The sequence below is a fragment of the Dysidea avara genome, chromosome 2, assembly GCF_963678975.1.
Source record: "Dysidea avara chromosome 2, odDysAvar1.4, whole genome shotgun sequence".
NCBI classification, from domain to species: domain Eukaryota; kingdom Metazoa; phylum Porifera; class Demospongiae; order Dictyoceratida; family Dysideidae; genus Dysidea; species Dysidea avara.
Genome location: NC_089273.1, coordinates 14,605,173 through 14,622,499, shown reverse-complemented (window position 1 = coordinate 14,622,499; position 17,327 = coordinate 14,605,173). Strand labels below are relative to the sequence as shown.

At 37.4% G+C, this 17,327-nt stretch overlaps 1 protein-coding gene across 1 annotated transcript in view; it reads right to left on the bottom strand.

Annotated features, from left to right (window-relative positions):
* The window catches only part of LOC136246677 (low-density lipoprotein receptor-related protein 1B-like), a 169,954-nt gene that overhangs the window by 133,118 nt on the left and 19,509 nt on the right, over positions 1–17,327 (bottom strand). Inside the window, exon 4 of the mRNA XM_066038225.1 lies at positions 8,125–8,265. Coding sequence (XP_065894297.1) covers positions 8,125–8,265 — 141 coding nt within the window. The remainder of the gene's footprint in view (positions 1–8,124; positions 8,266–17,327) is intronic.

Below are 17,327 nucleotides of genomic sequence, written 5' to 3'. Positions count from 1 at the left end.
TGAATACTACAGGGTGATCTGTTCGTAGCTGAACTCTCTACAGGATGATTTGTTTGCAGTTTAACTCTCTACATGATAGTTTCTTTGTAGCTGAACTCTCTACAAGGTAACTTCTTCTAGCTGATCTTTCTACAGGGTGAATTGTTTGTAGCTGAACTCTCTACATGATGGATTCATAGTAGCTGAACTCTCTACAAGGTAACTTCTTCTAGCTGACCTTTCTACAGGAGGATTTGTTTGTAGCTGAATTCTCTATAGGGTGATTTGTTCACAGCTGAACTCTCTACAAGGTTACTTCTTCTAGCTGAACTCTCTACAGGGTGATTTTTTTTTGCAGCTGAACTCTCTAAATAATGGTTACTTTGCAGCTGAACTCTCTACAAGGTAACTTCTTCTAGCTGATCTCTCTACAGGGTGATCTGTTCGTAACTAAACTCTCTATAGGGTGATTTGTTTGTAGCTGAACTCTCTACAGGGTGATCTGTTCATAACTGAACTCTCTACAGGGTGATTTGTTTGCAGCTGAACTCTCTACAGGGTGATTTCTTTGCAGCTTAACTCTCTAAAAGGTAACTTCTTCTAGCTGATCTATCTACAGGATGACTTGTTTCTAGCTGATCTTTCTACAAGGTGAATTGTTTCTAGCTGATCTGTTCAATTCTCTTCAGGATAACTGCTCTATTAGAGTATCTTGATCTCGCATTTGCTATACCAAGTTGGATTTTGTGTTATAACTCAGTGGCTTTAAGTCTGATTCTTCTACAACAATGAAGATCCTTTCTAAGATGACTACTCCATCTGTACAGCGATTTTCAAAGCATTATTCCAAGCAGTTTTTATGGTAGGCGTGGCAAGTAGTGATTTTTTATTAGCTAATCTCGATTGCATATTTGTTACACACTGTTGGTTTTTTCACTGTATCTTTGTGGTTTTTTACCTTGATTGCTTTCAAACCACTAAAGGTTTGAGGTTCAATAGTTAACCTATTCACCCACCGATTTTCAGTTCCTTCCCGTAAGCAGTTTAAGCTGGAAGCATGACAACATATTGGTGTTTTTTTCATGAATAATTGCTAATAACTCTTTGCCTGTTTATTGTATTCCAGCCAAAGTTGGTACCACAATGTGCCTTTATATCCTTCTTCTGGATACCATATTTCAAGGAAATTGGATATGGCGTTCATGTTTTATGGCAGATTTTGTAAGTGTGCAAAAAGAGGAAGAAAATAAGAAGAAAGAAACACAAAGAAACTAAGCCACTATTTGAAGTTGCATATCTCAGGAATGCTTGAAGTGATTTTGTTCAAATTTGGTATATGGAGTACTGAAGTTTGCGGGCGTCTTCACAGCAAAAATCATCTTGTTTCATCAAGGCAGCACAGAGCTACGGAGGTGCGAAAATTGCATTTTCTTTCTTCCTGTCAATATACTCATGGGTGTTACGCGCCAGCTTCTTGGGCCACATGACACACTACCATGTGTCTTGATACATTTTAATAGCAAAATATAATTTGCAAAAATGGCCAGTTTTTGCTCAGTGAGTCTCGAATTTAAGGTGGATTTATACCACGAACAAAAGCAGCTCACGTTTATCAGTTTTTAAGTGCATTTACTACTGTTATACAGTTTAGACAAGTGGTTGGCACTTCATACAAACTTTAAAACCTCACAGTTTAATTTGGGGTTGGCATGTATATACCTCTAAACCATCAACACATAACTTAATTAAATGCCAAATACCATAATATCTGGCCTACCTCACATCATTATACTATATCATGATATTTTGATTATCTTACTGAGTATATCAGCACCTTATTATATCGATACAAGTACACAAAAAAAATTGGAATTTAGAACTAGAGTAGGGACTATAGCACATCGATAAAAAGTACTGAAACAAGTTGAAGTAGTCCATTATATTAAATCACAGTAAAACAATAAGAAGCGTTATATCTCTACTGTACTCAAGATACCATAACAGAAATGCACAGTAGGGATATAACACTTATTATTGTTTTACTGTGATTTAATATCATGGACTGTTTCAGTACTTTTTATCGATGTGCTATGGTCCCTACTCTAGTCGAAGAAAATTTTTTTCGTGTACTTGTTTGTTAACTTTTTTTGTAAATAATTTCATTATTATTGGTGAACCCACGCATACCGCATCTGAAATGGTGCCGCACGCCCCAGCTATATCAATTATCATCTGAAAAGTGAGAAATCCATTACGCTTCGTTGTCAGCTATGTTCAACTCGTTACACAGCAATACGAATCAAGAACTTTTCCGGAAGAACCTCTACAATCTACACATACCAAAAGAAATGGTGCCGCGCCCCAATTTTATTAACTATCATCTGAAAAGTGAAGTATCCATTACACTTCGCTGCCGGCTATGTTCAACCCGTTACACAGCAATACAAATCAAGAACTGCTTGAAAAGCGCCGTTGCAATCAAAATAGCCAATATAAAAAATACGGACGATTTCCGTTTCGAAGGGAAAGCATCGATATATCACATGCTCGCGACAAATCGACACCTTTCCCTGTCAGCAAAGATGAATGGGACACAAAGGAGGACACTGGTAGGCCAATGAAGAATGCATTGTACATACTGTGGTATGCTAAAAGGCACCTGTCGGGCCGAAGCGACGCTGAACAGTGATAAAATCAAGCCAGTAGCTTTAGCTGTTATCGAGTTAGGCTTGTCTGAAGGCATCAGTCAATTACTTACTCAGTCAGTAGAAAATTTTGTCGAATAAAAGTTTTTTAAAATTCCGTAGCAACTTGTTGAAAGCATTTCGGGTCGATCTGAAAGCTTGTTTGGGCTTAGTTTTACCTCACCAATACTGCCTCATCGTCGTCAGGGAAAATTGAGGCTGGTTTTTGGGTGATTTTATTTTGTGGGCCACGCCTACTGCTTTGTGGTCCCTACTATACAGTTACTATTGTACTGTATGATTATTTATATATTTATATAATCATGGCAGCACTAAAAGAAAGCATCACTACATAATAAAAGTGATTGTATTCATCTAGGAAGCCTACCATTGAGTTATTTTAGCATTAATTCGATCAGGAAGCCCCCATTATTGGTAGTTTTTGTTAACATCAATAATCATCTGTCTTCTTTGTGATGTGATCTGTTACCTACAAGCCATCAATTTACCCCTTTTAAAAAAGCTATCATGTGATATTGTATATCACTAGATGCTTTTCTAAATGAAGAGCACCATGAAGCTTATTGCAACTGAATACAAGCGACAAGGCATGGACGGATTTGTACAAGGTTTGTTTTATTGTTGTGTAAATATAATCTAATCAAAAACAGCCAAGTTGTAAAAAAAGGTGCGGCCCCCATAAAGGCCATGGTGAAAAAAGATGTGAAATCCAAGGTGGCGGCCAAGAAATGGCTGTGATGGTAGGTTAATGGTTACATTTTAATAACAACAATTCAGGTGAATTTGGTGCCAAGACCAAGCGGCACAAAATTCACCTGAATTGCCGTTATTAAAATGTAACCATTAACCTACCATCACAGCCATTTCTTGGCCGCCACCTTGGATTTCACATCTTTTTTCACCATGGCCTTTTTGGGGGCCGCACCTTTTTTTACAGCTTGGCTGTTTTTGATTAGATATCACTTCTTTTTGTATTTGTATACTGCAAAGCCGGCCTATGGCTGGCTTTGGGGCTTTTTTAACCCATGTGTTTTTTTCTTTACTACAGGAAGAAGAAAAGAACTTAAAGAAGAATTTTAGTACTTCAATTATTTTTGATTTATTAGTAATTATACAAATTATATACATATATTTATTACATGCCCATTATTCCCCACAGGATATTTTTTTTGCAGCTGATCTCTCTACTGGGTGACTTGAAATGTAGCTGAACTATATACAGGATGGTTTCTTTATAGCTGAACTCTCTACAAGGTAACCTCTTCTAGCTGGTCTCTCTACAGGGTATTTTGTTTCTAGCTGAACTCTCTACAGGTGATTTGTTTGCAGCTAAACTCTCTACATGGTGGTGTCTTTGTAGCCGAACTCTCTACATGATGGTTTCTTTGTAGCTGAACTCTCTATAAGGTGACTTCGTCTAGCTGAACTCTCTACAGGGTGATTTTTTTGTAGCTGAACTCTCTGCAGGGTGATTTGTTTGCAACTGAACTCTCTACATGATGGTTTCTTTGTAGCTGAACTCTCTACAAGGTGACTTCGTCCAGCTGATCTCTCTACGGGGTGATTTGTTTCTAGCTGAACTCTCTACAGGTGATTTGTTTGCAGCTAAACTCTCTACATGGTGGTTTCTTTGTAGCTGAACTCCCTACATGAAGGTTTCTTTGTAGCTGAACTCTCTACAAGGTAACTTCTTCTCTACAGGGTGATTTGTTGTAGTTGAATTCTCTACAAGGTGGTTTGTATGAGGCTGAACTCTCTACATGGCGGTTTCTTTGTAGTTGAACTCTCTACAGAGTGATTTGTTTGCAGCTGAACTCTACATGATGGTTTCTTTGTAACTGAACACTCTACAAAGTTACTTCTTCTAGCTGATCTTTCTACAGGGTGAATTGTTGTAGCTGAACTATCTACAAGGTAACTTCTTCTAGCTGATCTCTATACAGGGTAATTTGTTTGTAGTTGAATTCTGTGCAGGTGGTTTCTTTGTAGCTGAACTCTTTACAAGGTGACTTCTTCTAGCTGAACTCTCTACGGGGTAATTTCTTTGTAGCTGAACTCTCTATATGATGGTTTCTTTGTAACTGAACTCTCTACAAGGTAACTTCTTCTAGCTGATCTTTCTACTGGGTGATTTATTTGCAGCTGAACTCTCTACATGGTGGTTTCTTTGTTGCTGAACTCTCTACAAGGTGAATTCTTCTACCTGATCTCTCTACAGGGTGATTTGTTTGTAACTGAACTCTGTACAAGTGTGTTTTTGTGGGTGATCTCACTGCAGGTTGATTTGTTTGTAGCTGAACTCACTAAAGGGTGATTTTGCTTGTAGCTGAACTCCTTGCATTGTATCTAGTTTCTAGCTGATCTCTCTACAGGGTGATTTGTTTGTAGCTGATCTCTCTACAAGTTGATTTGTCTGTAGCTGATCTATCTGCAGGTTGATTTGTTTGTAGCCGATCTCTCTACAGGGTGATTTGTTTCTAGCTTATCTCTCTACAGGTTGATTTGTGTGTAACTGATCTCTCTACAAGCTGATTTGTTTGTAGCTGAATTCTCTGCAAAGTGTTTTGTTTGTAGCTGACCTCTCTTCAGGGTGATTTGTTTCTAGCTGATCTCTCTACAGGGTGATTTTTTTGTAGTTGACCTCTCTTCAGGGTGATTTGTTTCTAGCTGATCGCTCTACAGGTTGGTTTGTTTGTAGCTGAACTCTCTACATGGTGATTTGCTTGTAGCTGAACTCCTTACATTGTGTCTAGTTTCTAGCTGATCTCTCTACAGGGTGATTTGTTTGTAGCTGATCTCTCTACAAGTTGATTTGTTTGTAGCCGATCTCTCTACAAGGTAATTTATTTGTAGCTGAACTGTCTAAAAGGTGATTTGTTTGTAGCTGATCTCTCTGCAGGTTGATTTGTTTTAGCTGAACTCTCTACAGGGTAATTTATTTGTAGCTGAACTCCTTACATTGTGTGTAGTTTCTAGCTGATCTCTCTACAGGGTGATTTGTATGTAGTTGATCTCTCTACAAGTTGATTTGTATGTAGCTGATCTCTCTGCAGGTTGATTTGTTTGTAGCCGATCTCTCTATAGGGTAATTTGTTTGTAGCTGAACTCTCTATAAGGTGATTTGTTTGTAGTTGATCTCTCTGCAGGTTGATTTGTTTTAGCTGAACTCTCTACAGGCTGATTTGTTTGTAGCCGATCTCTCTACAGGGTAATTTGTTTGTAGCTGAACTCTCTACATGGTGGTTTCTTTGTTGCTGAACTCTCTACAGGGTGTTTTGCTTGTAGCTGATCTCTCTACAGGGCAATTTGTTTGTAGCTGATCTCTCTACAGGGTGATTTTTTTGTAGCTGACCTCTCTTCAGGGTGATTTGTTTCTAGCTGATCTCTCTACAGGGTGATTTTTTGTAGTTGACCTCTCTTCAGGGTGATTTGTTTCTAGCTGATTCCTCTACAGGTTGATTTGTTTGTAGATGAACTCTCTACAAGGTAATTTACTTGTAGCTGAACTCCTTACTTTGTGTCTAGTTTGTAGCTGATCTCTCTACAGGGTGATTTGTTTGTAGCTGAACTCCTTACATTGTGTGTAGTTTCTAGCTGATCTCTCTACAGGGTGATTTGTTTGTAGCTGATCTCTCTACAAGTTGATTTGTGTGTAGCTGATCTTACTGCAGGTTGATTTGTTTGTAGCCGATCTCTCTACAGGTAATCTGTTTGAAGCTGAACTCTCTATAAGGTGATTTGTTTGTAGCTGATCTCTCTGCAGGTTGATTTGTTTTAGCTGAACTCTCTACAGGGTGATTGCTTGTAGCTGAACTCCTTACATTGTGTCTAGTTTCTAGCTGATGTCTCTACAGGGTGATTTTTTGTAGCTGAACTCTCTTCAGGGTGATTTGTTTCTAGCTGATCTCTCTACAGGTAGATTTGTGTTGATTTGTTCATTGCTGATCGCTCTAAAGGTTGATTTGTTGCAGCTGAACACCCTGCAAAGTGTTTTGTTTGTAGCTGATCACTCTAAAGGGTAATTTGTTTGTAGCTGAACTCTCTCCACAGTGACTTGTGTGTAGCTGAATTCTGTGTAACTGAATTCTCTAGAGAGTGACTTAATTGTAGCTGAATTCTCTACACAGTGCATGACTTGTTTATAGCTGAACTTTCTTCAGTGTGACTTGTAATGTTCTGAATCTCTATAGTGATATATTTGCTTAACTCTCCACATGGTGACTGTCTTCTTGCTGAACTGTCTATAAGATTAACTGTTTGCAGCTGAACTCCCTACAGAATAACTTGTGATGTAATAAAATTCTATAATGGAGTAAATAAATTAGCCGAATGCTCTATTAGGGTGACTGTTCTATTAGAGTATTTCGATCTCGCATTTGCTACACGGAGTTGGCTTTCGAATCATAACTCAGTGGTTTGTAATCCGATTCTTCTGTACTACTGCAAGGACTTTCTATGAAGATCATTCCAGCTATACACCGATTTTGAGCTCATTGCTCTAAGCGGTTTGCCTAGTAGGCATGAAAACTAATACTTTTTTATTCATAAAAATCGATCGCGTAATTGTGACACAGGTTGGGTTTTGTGTCATATCTCCGTGGTCTTTATCTCGATTCCTTTCAAACCACCAAAAGGCACTCCTACGATGGTTACTCCATCTACATAGCAATTTTCAACTCATTCCATGAAGCGGTTTACCCTGTAGGCGTGACAACAAATCGATCTTGTTTTACGCGAATAATCGGTCATAACTCCTGAACCATTCATCGGATTTCTACCACATTTGATGCTAGGATTCGCCTTTGGACTCCCTTTCTGTGTGCCAAATTTCAAGGTGATCGGAGTACGCATTTGCTTGTTATAGCAATTTTTGCAAGTGTGTGAAAAGATGAAGAAGAAAAAAAAACCAAAAAAAAACGAAACTTTGGCAACTCGTATCTCGGAAATGGCTGGAGCGATTTCCTTCAAACTTGGAATGTATACTCCCTTGGCTGGCGGGCAACTGTGTAGCAAATTTGGTTCCAATCAGATAAGTGATCACCGAGATACAAAGGTGGGAAAATGACGTTTTCGTTCTTCCTGTCAATATACTCACGGTGTGGCGCGCCGGCTTCTTGGGCCGCACGACACACTATCGTGTGTCTTGATATACTTGTAACTAGGAGGCTGGTTATAACTAGCATGATTTCACATAATAGCTATATTGGCCTTGTACATATATCAAAAGAATCACCTATTAATGGCAAATATAATGACCTTGATTTCAAGCTCATAGCTTTAATTACTGAGGAGTTACAGTATTTTGTTTACATCCATTTCACATGGACGTAATATTATGATGCTGGGCCTTAACTTAAGGTTTTAATTATTTGGACGTAATATTATGGCAGCAGTCCTTAAAGGGATAATTATGATTAATAATGCATGCTCACATACATACCACAGTTTTGTTCATCATAGTCCGATGCTGATCCATATCGATGTTGACATTCAGAATATCCATCACATCTGTCATATCCTCTTAAGCATACTCCAGTATCATTACATTTGAAATCACCATCATAAGGACATTGTCTAGACACTGCATAATGTAACAACTTATGTAAATATAGTACATACAGTACACCTTGCTAAATTGGTCTAGATTAACTGATTCAGCAACCAAGTAGTTAATGTATAAACAGGTAATATAATTTCACTTAGTTTAGGTTGTAAAGTGGATATAATTTCACCATAACTATGGAGTAGTAATCATTACTATGTACGCACATTTGTAATATTAATGCAATAAGATGCATTAACCCACTGAACTTATACATGCTTATACAAGAATGTGTCCAAAATTCTTCTCCTGCATATACGCTAAACTTATAGATGAACGTATCTGAGAAGTGAATAGAGCATGTTTTTCACCATTGGTGCTTGTGGCTACTGGTGGCATGGGACCTCTTGCAGCTACTATTTTTAGAAAACTTGTCTCCGTCTTGGCTAAGAAATGGAGTGTTAGCTACAGGACATGTTCGTTCTCGCTTCAATGTGTAGGTTGTGCTTTTCTTTGATGAGACCTGCTGTCATTGTAGCAATGTATTTACAGGTATATTGATTATTACCTCCGGAAACCAGTGAATGATACATACATGTACATGGAAAATCATAGCACTAAGTGCTATCACTGCGTTAATAATTGTCTGTAGTATTAGTACAGCTGTGTTTTCTTACCTGTAATACTTACATTAACAGCCTTGTCGGCAAGCAATAATACTAATCAAAACAATGATATCTAATAAGCAAAGAATGGAAAACTAAATAAGTAACAGCTGCATGTCATAAATAACAGCTCATTAACTAACTATACCATGATGATAGGCTTTATCCGAAGATGTACCATGAAACCACCTAACTTCAAAGGCAAATTCCAGAGTACATATCTTATAAACTCTGGCTGGCCATGGTACATTTAAGTTAAACCATGGCTGGCTATGGTACATTTAAAATAAACCATGGCTGGCCATGGTACATTAAATACCATGGCCTTGATATCTTGATGAGGTAACGTTGTTTGTTTTTATAAGAATCCTGGCAGTATTCGATTGTGGGAGTTTATTATTACTCACGTGATGAAAACCATGAACCCGATTTTGCATTCTACAGCACTCATACGAAGGCGATTCGACACCCTTACCACCCTATGAGTTGACAAACGGTAGTTTAAGGTGAGAACTAGTGTCGTGGTTAATTTACAATTGCGTGTCCGCGTGTTTGATTACGTACCATGCCCACTTTTTGTATATCACGAGGTAACCACTCTACAGCGAAGCTTACCCCTCTGGATGTTTAGAAAACATTGTAAACAGTGGTTAAACGATGTAGAAACTTTGAAACACTTGTTAAATCGCAAAATTGAGTATTTCCGTGATATTCATAGGATTTGCCCGTTTATGTTAACAAACGTAACTGCAATGTTACTTGCTGCTGACCCATAATCGAATTTTACAAGACTCTCTATATAATAAATCCAGCGGGTTGCCTCGTATTGGCTTGGGTGGTTAGTCGCCCACCACAGTAGGCTATTACCCTACATGGTACATATCAGTTGTATCATGTACCCTCGTGATTTGCCTGATATGTACACCCACGCTCTCGGGCCTAACGGCCCTCGAGCTTGGGTGTACATATCAGGCAAATCACTCGGGTACATGATACAACTATTACATAACCAGATGGTGGACTGTACTGCCAACACCAATGATTGAACTGGACACTAAGTTTTAGAACCCACAATCAAACTCATGTGATACATACATTCACACCATACATGCTCAGCCTAATGGCTGTCTGCCTTATTTAATCAATAATTTATATTCTATTTAATGAACACCATAGCTGAGACTGAGCAGAATTCTTCATAAACATTCTACCAAGTAAATATTACAATGCATAATAGTGTTCACTATGCATATAATACAGCATTAACAGGCTACAGTAGCTCAGCAATCCACAGCTTCTAATCTCAATCAGGTTTTCTTGACCAGCTTTGAATTTGATCATAGTGGCATACTAGTTATACTTCTTTATCTGAATGAAACTTTCTTTTCTTTTCATTTTTAAATGAAGCAATCAAGACACACGGTAGTGTGCAGGGGCGGATCCAGGAGCTGGCAAGTGGAGGGGCACAAACAGGCTAAGTTGTAGGTAGTTAGGGAGAACCAGGTTCTCTTGTTAGTTGCTGCATTTTTGAAGCAGCAAATAACCACCTCTTAGTAGTGTCACACTGTTGGTTTTTGCTATTTTTGCCTTTGCAGATGGTTGTGAAGTCTTAAAAGCTGTTTAAAGGCTCTGAATGTCTTAAACAACAGCAACACGATAATTATTTTTAGAGGCGCTTAGTACGCAAAAAAAGGTGCTCGGTGACAATTTCACAGCTAGTTTGACTTTGGTCCCAGGTGAATTTGTAATAAATGTTAATAAAATGTGCATATTTTCATAAGTTTTAAAAACTGATCTTAAAATTTAGTGTTTTAATCAGGGGTATGGCTTGCTCCACCGCAAGGTGGGGGGGGGGGGGACATTTGCCCCAAATGCCCCATCCTGGATCCACCATTGGTGTGTTGTGTAGCTAAGAAAGCCAGCATGCCACACTGTGAGTATATTTACAGGAACAAACAAAATGCGGTGTTCATGTATACATAGCTCCCGTGCTCCCCTTCTTCAATTGGAAACATATTTGTATAATAAACACCTTGTGAAATATGAGCCTTCAAAATTTGGCTTCATTTTTGTTTTTGTTTTTTCTTCATTTCGGGGGCTTGGGGGCTTAGATTATTCTTTTCATACACTTTGCAAATGCATGATTTGATTATCTTGAGCTTTGGTACATTTTTAAGAACATTTTGCAGCACAATCATGCACCAAGTTCGGTGCAAATCTTCCAATAGATGATAATTTGCATTAAAAAAGACCAACTGTTGTCACTCCTACAAGGTAAACTACTTATTGAAATAACTTAAAAATCAGTATGCATATACGTAGGTTAACTAGGATGGCTCAAACCTTTCATGTTTTGAAAGAGATCATATTGACAGCTATAGAAGTACAAGGTAAAAATCCAAGCACTGTAAATCACAGTGTCACCTACTCTAGTAGAACAGTCACCGTGGGATAAAAAAGGTGCATTAAAAATGTCGGAAATTACCTGCATTCAAACCAGGGACTTCCACACGAAACACCCAAATCCTTTACCACTGAGCTGCTGCTATCACAGCTGATCATCTCATTTAATTTCTATTTTATAAATGAAAATTCAAGCTAAAATCTACTCAATAGTAAAAGTTCATAATTTCATAGATCTCTCAATGAAAATCTATAACATTTTTATGTGTCTTCTATTAGAAATCCTCGAAAAATGTGTGCTCTATTAGAGCATTACAAAAGTAATCTAATAAACTTTGTAATACAATACTATTGCAGCTTCTGTGATATTCCATCGAATTAAAGCCGATATTACAGTAGAACCTTTCTTGGTACATATTAATGTCTGTATCTCAGAAATGTCCGTAACTAAGAAAATAAAAATATGCTATTATGCTAAAATGACTAACTTAAATACAAGTAGTGTCGTTATTGCTATCAGTTAGTGATATGCAGTTTAATGGGCAGAGGGGGGGAGTCACTACATAGCATTCATGGTCACTACCCTGGCCTTAAAAATCCGTTATCACCTAGCAACCAAGTGGTACTTATTATTAGTTGAATAAACAAGCCACCAAATAAGTAAACAGCAACTCTTAGGCTCCCTCCTTGTGCTGTCATATAACCTAAATTCCATTATGGTTAATAACCTACAAGCCACATTACTAATTTGGGTTGTCTGGACAATGGGGTGCTCAGGTAATAGAGGTCTGGACAAGGAAGGTTCCATTGTATAGCCATTTTCGTACAGATCGGCAGGGTAGTACACTTATTAAGACCAACTCTCGTCAATCGCCATCATCATAATCATCTTAACAATTGCTGTGATAAGTAGAGGTGTACTGATATGGGTTTTTGGCATGTACCGATATACGATATTGATGCCACCAAAAGAAGCCGATAATCGATAGCTGATCCGATATTTGCATTATAGTTTTAAGCAAACAAAGTGTACATTTACCACAACATGTTCATGTATTTTTCCTGTGGTGGTATACAGCTTGGGTTTCTGTTGTGAAATCGAGACAATTAGGTACCTACACACATTTTTATGTGTACTCCCATGAAGCCTTCTATGAATATTTCTGCATTACTCCACATTCTAATGGCTTGTGTGAAGGCTGATACAGCAAGTTTCTTTGGTTATCCAGTGACCCTTCTTTTTACTAATCAGGTACTATATAGCTGTTTCATTTGTAAAGACTGTGATAAGCTTTCCAGCAACAAATACTAGAATCATATGTATTTCTATGGCTTCATGTAGCGTAGCATTTGCCGCAGAGTGAACAAATTGTAAGCCACTGGCACTAAAGAACCACATGGATAATGTAGAAAACCAATGCATAATTTGTTTATACACAAACTACAGTATTGCTACTGTATAAATATCAGTAGTGATATCAGTAGCGATATCAGTAGCAATATCGGTCCTACTGTTGTTCTGTACCGATACTGATATTGGTAAAAATTACCATATCGGTGGCCGATATTTTAACCGATCCAATTATCGGTACACCTCTAATGCTAATAAAACTCAATTGTGGCAACAAGCTGGAAATTGTATGCAGGATTTGCTTTGAAAAAATTGAGCAACTTGTCATATTTTGTATGCAAAATCAAAATAATCTAATAGAACAGTCACTGCAAAATTTCAATAGATAGATAGTACAATCATATATATACTTAACTTGGAAGGATTTACGTTGTTATAATGCACTGTTGCCAAGAAATACAGGCACTATAATATAGCCATAAATATGCAAGTACACAAAAATAATTATATTATTACAAGTACACAAAAATTTTTGGAATTTTCAGCTAGAGTACGTAGGTACCATAACACATTGATAAAATGTACTGAAACAAGTTGGAGTAGTCCATGATACTAAATCACAGTAAAACAATAAGAATTGTTATATCCCTACTGTGAAATTATTTGTTAACTTTTGTAAAATAAAATTTTATGACTAGTGAACCAACACATACCACATCAAAAAATGAAATGGTACCACGGGCCTCGCTATCAATTATCGTTCAACCTGTTACACAGCATTACAAATCAAGAACTGTTCGAAAAGCACCTCTACAATCAAAGTAGCTACTATGAAAAATATGAATGAATTCCACTATGAAGGGAAGCCATCACATGCTACCGCCAAATCGACACTTTTCACAATCAGCAAAAATGAATGGGACACAAAGGAGGAAACTGGTAAGTCCATGAATAATGCATTGTATGTACTATGGTATGCTACAAGGTGCCTGTCAGGCTGAAGCAGTGTCGAATAGTGAAAAATCAAGCCAGTAATCTTAATAATTATTGCTTGTCTAAAGGCATCAGTCGGTCAGTCAGTCAGTTACTCGGTCAGTCAGTCAGTAGAAAATTCTGCTAAATAATTTTTTAACATTAAGTAGCAACTTGTTGAAAGCATATCGAGTTGATCTGACGGTTTGTTTGGGCTTAGTTTTACCTGACCAATACTACTTCACTGTTGTCAGGGAAATGTGAGGCTGGCTTTTGAGTGATGTTTATTGTGGATCATGCCCACACCTTTATGGTCCCTACTATACAGTACAATATATGTGACAAAATCTGCAAAACCCAGCACAATCTCGCATTTTTTGAATTCCTGTTTATTGGATATTTACTAGAGATGTACAGCAGATCTACCGATCTAGTATCGGATTGGTACTGATCTCGACAATTTGAGCAATATCAGTAGAACCGATTATCTGTTGAAGCCATTGATTCATGATACCGATCTTTCTAATATCCATTTCTTTAAACATACTAGACACCTTCTATCATTTCTCTGCTCCATTTACAAAATAAGCTAAAGTACAGTGCCATTTCTTAGCCTGGTACCCATTGAAATTACGAGAATCCATATAAATATGTGCAAGTTAGCTGTTTTAGTTACTAAAACTTACTATTGAACTTACCAGGGGTCCTTGGCAGAAAACAATGAATAGTGCTCAAATACACTAAACTATTAGAATCTCTGCTACAACAGCTTACAAACCATTCCAGGCAAGTCTTGATAGGAGCATGCATTAAAATATTTGTGGGTGCTGTAGGCCTGCGCCTAATATGCCGGCATAATTTTGAGAATAACAGGTCACCAATTTTGTGAGAATAATTCTGGAATAATAGGATTATTACAGGAATAATTTTAGAACTATCAGACGTCCACGGGAATAATTGGTGGAATTAAGGGGCGTGTCTATTCTTGAGTAGCTAGAAGCAAAGTTAAGCTACTAAGAATGATGTACAGCTGAAATCATTATAGGAATGCTGCAAAGTACTGGCTGAAAAGAGGCTGAAAAGCTTCTAAAAATCAATATACTCTAATAGAACGCTCAAATACTCTAATAGAGCAGTCGGGTCATTTCAAGTTAACAATTTGCAGTCAGTATTAGGGATTTAACTGCATGATTGTCTACAATTCTGAAGCTTGTACATCTTATACTACTGTATCTTCTTCAAGTCTTTGAGTATATTGATTGATATCATTATCTTAGTATGAGTATGTAGCTATAGCTACAGTTTAAATACACTAGCAGCCAATAATTGACAGCACTTGAATTATTACTACCAGTTATATTATTATGAACTCTTGTTACTGCACATACGTAACTTTACTAATTTGTTGTAACTACTTGTATGGTTACAAAAATGGTGTGTAAGATGGAATGCTTCATATAATTGTTATTAATTAATTCTTGGCAAAACTCCTTATGAGCATCTTGAAAACTAATCAACTAGCCACAGAAACTGAGAATTATTATGGAATAATAGACTAGATACAAGAATAAAAAAAGAACAATGGGAGAAAAATTTGAGAAATTCTGGAAAGAATAATAGGTAACATTTTGAGCACATTAGGCTCAGGCCTAGGATGCTGTCATCACTGATTGTCTAGATGGTGCCGCCACCTTTGGTATTGACTCCAGTCACAATGCTGTGACCACCATTCAGCTAACAATTGACCAATCAGCTTAGTTTGAGATTATTTAAAGCTATAACAACTACCTGTACAAGACCAGTCATCATAATAGATAACTGATGTCAGATTGGTACTACATCAGTAGATTGGTAATAAATTTCCTAGATCAGATCGGCATCGGTAAAGTTCCGAAAAGTTGAATCGGTACATCTCTAATATTTATAATCAACTTAGCCAATTGTACCCTCTGGAAACGTTTCAGCCTCACATGCTAATAACTTTCAGAGTTCAACCCTACAAAGTTACAATATATTCTGGTGCAGTCAAAATAATATGTTCTAGTGTGACAGCATGTGTTACTGGGTAAGGTTACCCACAAGTGATAATCGTGGGGGGGGGGGGGGGTCATAACACATTCAAGCAACAACAGAAACATCAATATGTCATTGTACAGCAAGTATAGGGAAAACATATTACAGGTGCTTACTAAAACGGTTGTAACTTATGAACAGAATGATGTACGAAGTTGTAATTTGCACCATCATGTTTGTCATGAATAGAGAAATCGATTACTGGGTACGTTTGTCCTTCTATCCCCTTGCTTCACTGCAAACAAAGGCAAACTTTGTAAAGAAAGATCGATCACATATAATTGCTGTAAACAAACGCCCACAACTTGCATGTACTTTGGTCTACTGCAATGAAACAAAGATTTTCGAAAGATTATCCAACTCCTCTTGAGTATGCAAATAAGTGACCGGATCTGCGAAAACAGGACATAATCGCACAAGCCTAAATTTACAGTATAAAGCATTGAATACATTGGGTGAAATACTTGCGTATTATTGAAAAATTCTGTTAATTTTTGAACGCCTCATTTGTAGTGAAGAAAGGGACTAAAAATAAAACCATGGTTATCACCTTATTCGCCTGCTCAAGAGGAGTTGGAAAATCTTTGTTTCGTTGCAGTAGACCCAAGGATACGGAAACTATGAGTGTTTGTTTACATCATGTCAAAGCGATTGTACGCGATCAATTTTTCTTCATGAATTTTGCCTTTGTATGCAGTGAAGAAGAGTGAGTAAAGGAAAAACTTACCCAGTAATCGATTGCCCTATTCATGGTGAACACGATGGTGAAAATTGTAGCTCTGTATCTGAATCCGTTGGTACGTTACAACTATTTTTGTAAGCTCCTGTAATTTATTTTCCCGATACTTGCCGTACAAATCGATTTTTCTGTTGTTGGTACTTTGTAAGGCTGTAACTCCCAAAGTTCTTGGCTTATGGAGCTGAACGTTCGCCAGTGGGTACATTTGGCTAAGTAGATTATAAATATTTAATAAACTGGAATTCAAAAAATATGCGATAATGTCCTGTTTTGGTAGATCCGGTCACATTAAGATGATATCCAGGTTTTTATTATTAGTCCCTTCCTCCACTAAGCAAAAAGCATTCAAAAATTTTATGAATTATTTTCAATAATACAGAAATATTTCACCCATTTGTTTACAATGCTTTATACTGGAACTTTAGCCTTCGGTGATTGCGTCAGGTTTTTGCAAATCCAGTCACAAATGATGCGAATGGCTGAGCAAAAATCAGCATTTTTTACACATTCCTTGAATTCCATTTTACTGCATCTCGCAGTTATCTATAGTAAAAAAAGGAGTGACAGTCAAAGTTTCAACCTTTAATGATGAATGGTGTTGGAGTTATAGCACTAGACAGTTGGAACAGTGATAAAACTAGATTTGTACAGCAAAAATATGGCAAATAAATTACAGGGGCTTAAATAATCAATCATAACTCATGACTGAAACAAGCTACGGAGATGAGACTTGGCTCAATTTGTGCACTATGAACTGGCAAATCTATCAAGGTCCATATAGTATGTACTCTCCCTGTACGTCTCCAAAGAAGAAGGCCATTCCAACAAAGTGGGTGGTTCTACATCATCATTAAAGCACTGTGTTATTGTATGGTAATAATGGTGTGTAGTTATGATG